This window comes from Perissodus microlepis, chromosome 4 (genome assembly GCF_051167445.1).
Source record: "Perissodus microlepis isolate ML-2025 ecotype Zambia chromosome 4, ASM5116744v1, whole genome shotgun sequence".
Taxonomy (NCBI): domain Eukaryota; kingdom Metazoa; phylum Chordata; class Actinopteri; order Cichliformes; family Cichlidae; genus Perissodus; species Perissodus microlepis.
Window position 1 is genome coordinate 19,317,656 of NC_140464.1, and position 9,490 is coordinate 19,327,145.

General features: G+C 37.9%; 2 protein-coding genes across 6 annotated transcripts; both read left to right on the forward strand.

Moving 5' to 3' along the window:
• Nucleotides 1–92: 92 nt before the first annotated feature.
• On the forward strand, nt 93–5,566 carry hirip3 (HIRA interacting protein 3). Its single transcript, XM_084926299.1, has 8 exons — nt 93–230; nt 755–875; nt 1,455–1,602; nt 2,194–2,547; nt 2,912–3,054; nt 3,376–3,523; nt 4,664–4,762; nt 5,149–5,566. The coding sequence occupies exons 1-8, from the start codon at nt 157–159 to the stop codon at nt 5,334–5,336; spliced, it is 1,275 nt and encodes a 424-aa protein (XP_084782425.1). The 5' UTR covers nt 93–156; the 3' UTR covers nt 5,337–5,566.
• Nucleotides 5,567–5,834: 268 nt separating this feature from the next.
• antkmt (adenine nucleotide translocase lysine methyltransferase) lies at nt 5,835–9,204 on the forward strand. 5 transcript variants are annotated; one of them, XM_084926311.1, is made up of 6 exons: nt 5,835–5,940; nt 7,091–7,254; nt 7,343–7,447; nt 7,523–7,663; nt 7,944–7,994; nt 8,193–9,204. In XM_084926311.1, exons 2-6 carry the CDS (start codon nt 7,093–7,095, stop codon nt 8,397–8,399), a joined length of 666 nt encoding a protein of 221 aa, XP_084782437.1. In that variant the 5' UTR covers nt 5,835–5,940; nt 7,091–7,092; the 3' UTR covers nt 8,400–9,204. The 5 variants fall into 5 exon arrangements, with proteins under 5 accessions (XP_084782437.1, XP_084782435.1, XP_084782436.1 ...); XM_084926309.1 differs by having other exon boundaries at nt 5,859–5,940; nt 7,054–7,254; XM_084926310.1 differs by having other exon boundaries at nt 5,862–5,940; nt 7,060–7,254.
• The last annotated feature ends 286 nt before the right edge of the window (nt 9,205–9,490 follow it).

A 9,490-nucleotide genomic window follows, 5' to 3' on the forward strand; every position in this document is an offset into this window, starting at 1 on the left:
ATAAAATTAACAAAACACAACACTGGTCCGAAACTTTTTTGTGGTTCTCTCAATTGTTTACTACACTGAAGGGGCGTGGTGTATCTGATGTCATTTCCTATTACGCGTGGAGGTCGCGGAGTCGCCGCCAAAAAGAATCTTCCAGTGTGTGTTAGGATGGTGTCGGACAAGGAGGCAGCAGGTATCCGCAGGTTTGTGTGTGGTCAACTCCGTGACGAGGCAGACCTAAGGTACAGTGGAAGCATTAAAGAGGTGTTTGTGCTAACAATAAACGGCATGGGCCTAACTTTTTTATGTAGCATTCGGTTACTTAAACTGAAATCAATGCGATTCGGTTAATGTAGCTGAGTTGTTTGAATACTCCAACCAGCAGCATGTTGTCCGTTCTAAAAGTAAAACTCAACCCTAAATGTGCCATTTACTACTGAGAAGATGGGACATATTTTAAAAGTATTATGTTAACGAGTTCTCTGTTTATTATTGATTTCATTCCTTCGAGACGTTTTCTGATGCTAGCGTATCGATCTTTCAGTGACATTTTGGGTTTTTAAAACCTAAATATTATAGTTTTGCAAAAAGTGCAAGTAGCTTCTCTCGCAGGTATCGATTAGTGCCAGGCTGTTATGAAGGATGTTACCGTTTTTAGATGTATTTTTCAGTGTGTTCAAAAGCCTAAACCTCAAATGTGGTAGTTACTGTAAATGACAGCCTTCCTGCCACTCACAGATGTAATCTTTCTGCTGTTTTATTCCAGCACGCTGACCTTGGGAATTTTAAAAAAGAGATATCAGGCACACAACAAATGTGACTCATTAAGTCCAGAAGTAAAAACTTTAATGAAACAGGTGGTGCAAGAGGAACTGATGAAAATGCAGGTACCTGTTTTTGCTTTTCCATATAGATAATGATATGCACTGATCAGCCACATCATTAAAGCGTTCACAGACAGTGCAAACTTCTGCTGAGAAACCTTAGGTCCTCATGGGTGTGCAAATATAAAAGATCCTGCCCACACTTCGGCAGAAGAATCAGACTCACGTTTCATGTTCACATCGATGGATGCTTAATCATCCAGGTAAGTAAATCCCAGGTAAGCTTGATTCTATTCATCTGGACGTAGCGGACGTCCAGATGAATAGAATCAATCTTTTGGGAAGCACCCATATGCACTGAAACAAGCCCATACAGAGAGCCTCACCTCTGCAATCTACAGGATCAAAAGCAATCCCAGCATCCCCGTGCAAGACGCAACAGAATAGCCCTGTGTAACAGAGGTCCTGTCTCATAGTTGGTAGTATGAGAGGGATTTATCTGTTGTTTTGCAGGTGGTTTTAATTTTGTGGCAGATCAGAATTTATGTATATATAATACATAAAATAATCGTCTATCAGTCTTTTACATTTACATTTTAGTTCCATAGTTATCATCTTTATAATTGTTGATTTTCCTCATAGGATAATGATAAAAGTGAAAGTGACTCAGAGACTAAGAAGCCCCAGAACAAAAGGAAGAGAGAAAATGGAAATGATGAGGTCATGAGTGAGAGTGAAGATGAATCCAGGGCAAAGAAATCACGAAATAATCATTCAAGCTCATTATCAGGTAGGTCAGCAGTGTCTAATTCATTTTAACTAAGGACAACACTGGGAAATGAAAGCCTATAGACATATACAGTTTGTGCACATCCTTTAGCAAATGAAGCTTTTTAACATGCAGTTTAGTCCAACTAAAGCACCCAAACCTTGTGAGTGCATTCTGATTACAGACCTGCAGAAAGGATACCCTGCAGCCAGCTCGTAATAGCCTGTTTTACAATTTATTTCAAAATGATGGCACAAATGATGTAACATGGAAACAGAAATTATCCTTTGATAAATGGGTACACAGACCTCTGCTCGTGTTCAGCAAAGATCTAGGCTACTGACTCTCCTATGTCATTAGAAATTGTCTGCCTTCAGCATCAACTTCCTTTTTGGTCATATTGTAAGTTAGCTAACTTGTAACCCAGCAGGAGGCCAAAACTGGGCAAGCCAAAATGAATTAAGAACCTTAAGCGATTTGTGTGGTTATGCAGTATTTTTACTTACTATTAGAAGTAAAGGCAAGTGTATTTGACCATTTCAAGATTGCAATTCAAATATATTTTCTTTGTAAATTATACAATTATGTCCTTTTGTGGGTTAATAATGACAGAATCTGAGGCTCAAGAGGACAACAAAACAGAAAGTGAAGAAAGCAGCAATGATGAAGAAAATGCCAAATCTCAAGCTGATGGTGAAGAGCAAGAGGTGAAAAAATCACAGCGAAAGAGAAATGAAAATCGTCAAATTGACAGTGACGAGTCTTCTGATGAGGAACTCTGTGAGGAAAGCAACTGCAGTGACAGTCCAAAGAAAATGGTGAGAAAGAACGTCGAGACAAGAACCAGCAATAAAGATGAAGGAAGGAAAACACCACTGAGTGAAGCAGAAAACGAATCAGATGGAGACTGCAAGTCAGAAACGAGTGACAAAATTAAGAGTGACGAGTCTTCTGACAGTGAAAAAGGTGATCATGCAAAAAATATATATTATTTATTACGTTTGTTGGCACAATATTTAATTGCTTCATATGCGGGGTTTCTGAGTTGGGATCGTCTGTTAATTGGAAAAATGGTGGTTCAATCCCCAGCTTGTACAGTATTGTGGGGTTCAGTGCAAGATGCTGAACCCCGAGTGGTCCCAAGTGTATCTATTGGAGTGTGAGTGTGTAAATGTTAGATTAAAAGCACTTAGGGGCAGGAAAAAAGTGACCGTTTATGATTGGGTGAGTGAGCTTTGTAGTAAGAAAGCACTTTGACTGCTCAATTAGTATAGAAAAGCATTATAAAAGTACTAGTCCACTTACATTATGATTTACTGATGTGTTGCAGAAGATACAAAAGTGGAAAAGAAAACCAGTGACCCAGACTCAGATTCATCACTACCTTCTTTGGAAGATGAAAAAGAAAATAAGACTGATAAAAAGAAGATGAAGAACAGTGTGAAGAAAGATGAGAGCACCAGAAAACCAAAGGTGAGAGTCAGACGAAACTAAACTTTAACACACATTTAATCTGTATTGTACTTGGTGGTGCACACAACAGAAGCATTCTTTCATATCTTACAAAGGAGAACCTGAATTATTTTGTTTCTGGATGTATCTGATCCTTTAATTAAACACAATACTGAGTAAAGTTTTATAGTTGTGTTTATTTGGCTGCTTTCAATCAAATCGGCAAAACTAGACTAAAAGAGCGATAACCCTGAAAACTATATAGTGTGAGGCTGTAATGAAGATCTATAAAAAATATATTTTTCTTTTCACACCTTGTTTGTCCTCGGCTTCATCCTGCAGTCTGATGACAAATCAGTGGCGAGGCTCAAACGTTACATTGCCCTCTGCGGCGTGAGGAGAAATTACAAGAAACTGCTTGAGGACTGCCGCTCCATCCGCTCCCAGGTGGCTGTTCTGAAGAAGGAGCTTGAAGAGCTTGGTGTGCATGGTGAGTAGGAACCCTTTTTTGTCAAATAAAAATGAAGAAATACATTCTGGCTTATTTGCAGATTTAGATTCTTTAGCAATTACCCAACCCTAAAGAGTGAAACCATGATTATTAGCTCCTACTCAAATATATCCTAAAGTTACTCATGCTCAGTTTGAGATGATTTGAGCTTTGTAACATGGTGCATTGTTACAAAGCAGTCTTCAAAAGACGGGTACACTGTGGTCATAAAGAGTAGGCTGTGGTGTTTGTAACAAGAGGATATTTGCGTTACCGTTGCTTTCCTATCAACTTGAAACAATCGGGCCATTCTCCTCTGGCCTCTGATATCAATAAGTCCTCTTCGCCCAAAGAATTTCCTGTCTAGATATTTTCTCTTTCACGGATAATTCTCTGGAAACCTTATGGATGGTTGTGAAGGAAAATCCCAGTAGATCAGCAACCTCTGAAATACTTAGTCCAGCCCGCCTGAAACCAACAACAAGTCATTTAAATCATGTTTCTTCCCTATTCTGATGCTCAGTTTGAACTTCAGCAGGTCTTCCTCACCATGCCTAAATGCATTGAGTGTATTAGCTGATTAGATGATTTGTCAGCGAGCAGTTTTATCTAATATAGTTGCCAGCGATCAATCGTCAATCACAGCACACATAGATGCTTAAAGTTAGCCACTGACCAAACACTGCCAGGGGTTTCTTCGAGCTTGATAGAGGAGCCCCAAAACAAAAAACTAAAAGTTAACACCCTATCTCTATAAACATATAAAAAGTTCCCAGGTTTGGTCCATAAACTGAAAAAAACTAAACCTCATTTTTGAATTGAACCACATGGGCAAATCGTCTTAACAGAACTTCTTTTTTTTTATATACTCTAACTCTAAAACATTTTTAGAGTCCATGAGATTCTGCAGATGGAAACTATCGGTTTCATTTTGTAGTCCATGTGGTTACATTTGCGTAGGCTTTGAGGCTTTAAGGAAATGTCACAACATTGGCTTTTTCCCTCAACAGCAGGGTCATCACATGGTAGCCAAGTTGTTTCCGTATTGAACAAACATGAAAATTAATTGTTGACAGTTTGAATTTTTAATTTTTTTCATTACGCAGTTTGATGACTTAAAGCTTATTGTCTTCCACACAGGTCAGCCAACTATTCAGAAATGTAAAAAGGTCAGAATGAAGAGAGAGCAAGCTCAAGAACTGGCTGCTCTTGATGTCAACAACATCATTACCACACAAGGTAACCAGCTCTCTTGTCATACTATGACTCCTTCAGAGTTGTTTCAAATACAGCGCTGTAGACACCATGATTCAAAGGATGCAACTAACGCAAAACAAATTGACATTGTTGTTTGTGCTTATTGTTAATCTGATTTAATGATGATTTTAATAACAATTTAAATCTATATTTTTTGAGCAGATATGCAAACAACTGCAAAAATATCTTGAATAGTTTTACGTTTCCTTGTTTTTAGATGGGAATCCTTCTAGGACTTGTAGCTTTGGTTTATTACCTGCTTATGTGGAGAAATGCACAATGCTCATCTTGTGGTGAATACTGAAGTGGTGTAGACAGTAGCGTCAGTTATGTTGTGATTCAGAACCTTTAATATGGTTTCTTCCGAGGTCGACCTACACGCAGGGGAGCCTCAGCAAGTCAGAAACAACAGGACTGTCCGTCCTCTGAATATCAGCGCACTCTAAACTCAGAATCAGACAGTGATCAGGAAAACAATACCCACAGAGGTCGCAGGAAAATGTCAGAATGGGCCAACCTGCAGGGGATCATCAGTGATGACGCAGACAGTGACTGATGAGTCTGGTTTCCCCCCCAGGAAGTGTTCGATTTGTTTGTTTGTTTTTTATGTTTTGATACTAAGCATAACAAAATTAATCTGACTTTTTTTTATATGGCGATAACAGTGATCAAAAAGGATATTAATGGTGTTTGAGTGTTAAAATATTGTGAATGGCATTTTGTTAACTGCCATTGTATATCTTTGTTAAATTGTATTTCAAATAAAAATACTATGATCAAAATGGATTCATGTGGAGTAGTAATTTATTTTTATGACTGAAATACTGTTTATGAGACAGACAAAAGAAAGGGATGTCATTTCAGAGAAAAGATGGCAAAGTTATTGAGATTTTCAAATGTGGCAATATTTGAAAATTTATTTTAGAAATAAATTTGTAAACTTTTCACCTTCTGTAACTGTGCTAGATCCTTCTGTAGTCATGAGCAGGTATAAGAGTTTTGAATGACTCCAGTCACTGGTTTTAATTAACATATTACTGTGGAAGCTATCAGCGTAACTGCACCGGAACTGTCGTAAACTCTTCGCTATACGGACTATTTCGCAGACGGACTGGTCCCACGGTGTAATTTGACCGTTGTCATTTCTACAGGTCAAGAAGGTATTTCACATTAATTATTGCAATATTGTTGAGATTTTTCTGTTTTGAATATATGGGAGCACGGCAAAATGATTTCCTCCGATACTACATAAATATTTATTCCCAGCAGACAGCGTAACCTGATAAACTGTAAAGACGGCGTGGATTTGACCGAAGACTGCTGCAGACAGCATAAAATCACAGCTGTTCGCGAAAACTCAGCATAACCTAAATTTTTTTTTTTTTGGTATTTTCACTGTGACTGTTTATTTAAACCATCTATGTAAAATAAGTCAGTAAATGTACGACTGTTAAGTCCTAGCAAAACTTTGCACTTAAGGTTTATAAATATGTAGCTACATGTAATAATCTCTTTAAAAACTATTTCCTATGAAACTATGACGTTTCGGTACATGTGTTTACGGAACATTGGGATGACTGCCTTCACAAAGTGGTGTGTTTGTATTGTAATACCCATTCTGAACGTTTAAACATTGCGTCTGACAGATGTCCGCCATATTATAACAATTTAAAAGAGAGAAATACTTTCAAACAATAAATACTAAATAAAAACAAACGAATCCTTCTGAAAACCTTGGGTGCAGGACACCCAATACATTTAAGACTTGTAGTACACTGAATCATAACTGTGTTTGTTTGGTGATTATCTTCTGTTTGTTTAAATTAGCATGATGTCCACTGATGTGCTGCTGGGATTTTCTTCTTTATCCATACACCGTCTACTCTGTTTGAGTCATTGCATCCTCATCTAAGCAATACATTGTGCATTTCTATTTGAGCTCTGTCCTTTTATTATATTTTCTCCTATTTCCCCCTTGCCTTTTTTCCTTCTGTCTGTCAGCTTACACACGGTCATACTACACTAGTCTATATTACATATAATATAATAACTGAAATAACACAAGTAAAAATGATGAAATAAACATAAAACAAACACATTAACAGAGGAGCCTTTAGAGATTTTATAGTTCACACCTTGAAAAAGCAAAATGCGTTTGGCACAACAGCACATTCAGATTATAATTCTGATTGCAAAATAATAATAATAATTTTTAAAAGTATTTGTTTGGTAGAACAAAAAGAAGAAATATTTCACAATGTTGTGCTTTTGAGTTTTAGTATGTTCTTTTAATTGAGTTCCTGCATGGAGGAATGGATGATGACACACCAGATGAGGTTATTGCTGAGTTGAAGTCCAGGCCCATTGGAGGATGGGGTGTTGCTCAGATAGCCGCTGGCACTGGGCTTGCTGTATATGCCATGTGGGCAGGAATCCTCCAGCCAGGCTTCCGAAAAGTCCCCTTGAAGCTACAGGTTTGTTTACGTTGTCTGAAATAACTTTTTATATAGCAGTTCTCTTGCATCACTCATTTTTACGTCAGCTCTTTGAAATTTCTCCCAGGTTCCCTACATTCCTGCCAGCAGAGCCCAAGTACAAAATGTGATGACCCTTCTCAGAGGTCGACAGGGAGGTCTTGTGGATTTAGGATCTGGTGATGGCCGTATAGTAAGTATAAAGAACATATTCGGGCTGCTTTTTTACTTGCACTGATAAATAACAGGGCTTCGATGTGTTCCTAAGGTCTTGGAAGCCCATCAGCGTGGCTTCATTCCTGCTGTCGGTTATGAGCTCAACCCCTGGCTTGTTCGCCTGGCCCGATTTTATGCATGGAGAGCAGGCCATCATGGAAAAGTATCGTATCGACGAGAAGACCTCTGGAAGGTTTGTCACTTGCGTGTGGTATCAGTGACGCTCGCATGCAAATTTGCAGAATTGCTTCACAAAAAATAAATAAATAAATCTCTTGTAAGTAACCAAGCATGTTTATGAACGTTTCCAAGTTTTTTTTATCCTCATATTAATGTGACATTTAATACATATGTAACTAAATGCTTCAGGAAAGCCAAATGCTTTTTTTTTTTTAAATGATTTATTTTGCTTGAAACAAAATTACTGTTAAAGCTGTTTGCTTATTTATATCCTTCCTTTTATCTCATCACAGGTGGACTTGACAAAATGCAAGAATATCACTGTGTTTTTGGCTCCTAGTGTGGTGAGTAATATTGTGAACATATACATGAGCTATGAACTGTTTATAATGGGGAAATAAAGAATGAAAAATAATTTGGGTTCATCCAACACAGGATAAAATTAGATGTGGTACAGTGGATTATTGGCAGGCATTAGATAATTTTTATGAACATTATTATTAAGTATTGCCGTAATTTTAGCTTTTCTCTTGTGTTTGCAGCTTTCGTTGTTGCAAAAGAAGTTAGAGGCCGAGCTGCCTGATGATGCCTTAGTGGTGGCAGGCCGTTTTCCCTTTCCTGACTGGAAACCCTGCATAATTGAGGGACATGGCGTGGACAGAGCTTGGGCATACAGCGTGCAAGAACAAAGACAGCACACTGTCAACAAAAATAACCTCACAGCCACAGAGTCTTTTACAGTGAACTAACCAAAGCCCTATATATGTATATATTTATTTTATTTTATTTTATTTTTTTGCTCTCCTACAATTGTAACATGGACTTTTATTAATTTCCTGCTTTTATGACATAAATCACATTCACTGAAATGTGACAGATTTTTTCAACATCTGCAGCAGGATATTTCACACATGCTGCTGTTGCTTTACTCCTCTGTGGCCCGGGGACTGTGTTCACAAACAGAGAGAGAGAATCCTGTCAGAGAGCTTGAATAATGGTGTACTTATAAAAACTAAGTAATATAATTAATTCATAGTGTGAATGTGAGTGTGAATGGTTGCCTGTGTCTCTGTGTTAGCACTGCGACAGACTGGCTAATTATTAGTCAGTTAGTCATCTAAGAAGGGAAGACTTTTAAATATTTATCTGCTCTGGAGTTTGCATTGCCACCCATATAATAAAGAGCTGTAAGTAACGTTCTGTTTTTGATGCCATTATTTTAACTCTTTGTATTTGTTGTATGTGTAATATTTGACTTAAGAGAAATGTTTCAATCCCAGAATGCAGCAGGCTTTTCTGAAGTAGCAAAAGTGTAAATGCTCTGTGAATGTAGATTAAAGGTGCTTAGTGCTGGCAAAAATGTTCTGTGTGTGCAATGTGGCTTCAAGTAACTGAGCACATGGTATCCAAAGTGTCCATGCAGTAACAACAGCACAGTTGTTGTACTATATGCATTGCTGTATTTTTGTATGACACAGTAAGCTTTATAAATGTTATCTATGTATACGTGCATGCTTCTATCCTGTGTTGTAAATAATCATACATTGCTCCATTCTCTAGTGTTTTGTTCTTCTTTCGGCTGCTCACTTTAGGGGTTGCCAAAACAAACGATGCTACTGCTCTATCCCCAGCATCCGCCTCTGTCACATCAACCGTCTGCATGTCCTTCTTCACTACATCTATCAATCTTCACTGTGGTCTTCCTCCATGTCAACCTTGCCTCTAACACTCTTACTAAACATCTCAACTTCAGCTCTATCCTGGTCGCTTCCAGTGAAAAGCATAAAATCTTCAGCTCTTCCTTCAGTTTTTTTTGTCAGTGCCTTTTCCTCCAAACCAT

Coding starts and splice junctions, on each gene's coding strand:
- hirip3 (XM_084926299.1), top strand. CDS start 157: ATGGTGTCGGACAAGGAGGCAGCAGGTATCCGCAGGTTTGTGTGTGGT. Junction 876..1,454: donor AGGAACTGATGAAAATGCAG/GTACCTGTTTTT, acceptor TTTTCCTCATAG/GATAATGATAAAAGTGAAAG. Junction 4,763..5,148: donor CAACATCATTACCACACAAG/GTAACCAGCTCT, acceptor GTTTCTTCCGAG/GTCGACCTACACGCAGGGGA.
- antkmt (XM_084926311.1), top strand. CDS start 7,093: ATGGATGATGACACACCAGATGAGGTTATTGCTGAGTTGAAGTCCAGG. Junction 7,255..7,342: donor AAGTCCCCTTGAAGCTACAG/GTTTGTTTACGT, acceptor AATTTCTCCCAG/GTTCCCTACATTCCTGCCAG. Junction 7,664..7,943: donor GACGAGAAGACCTCTGGAAG/GTTTGTCACTTG, acceptor ATCTCATCACAG/GTGGACTTGACAAAATGCAA.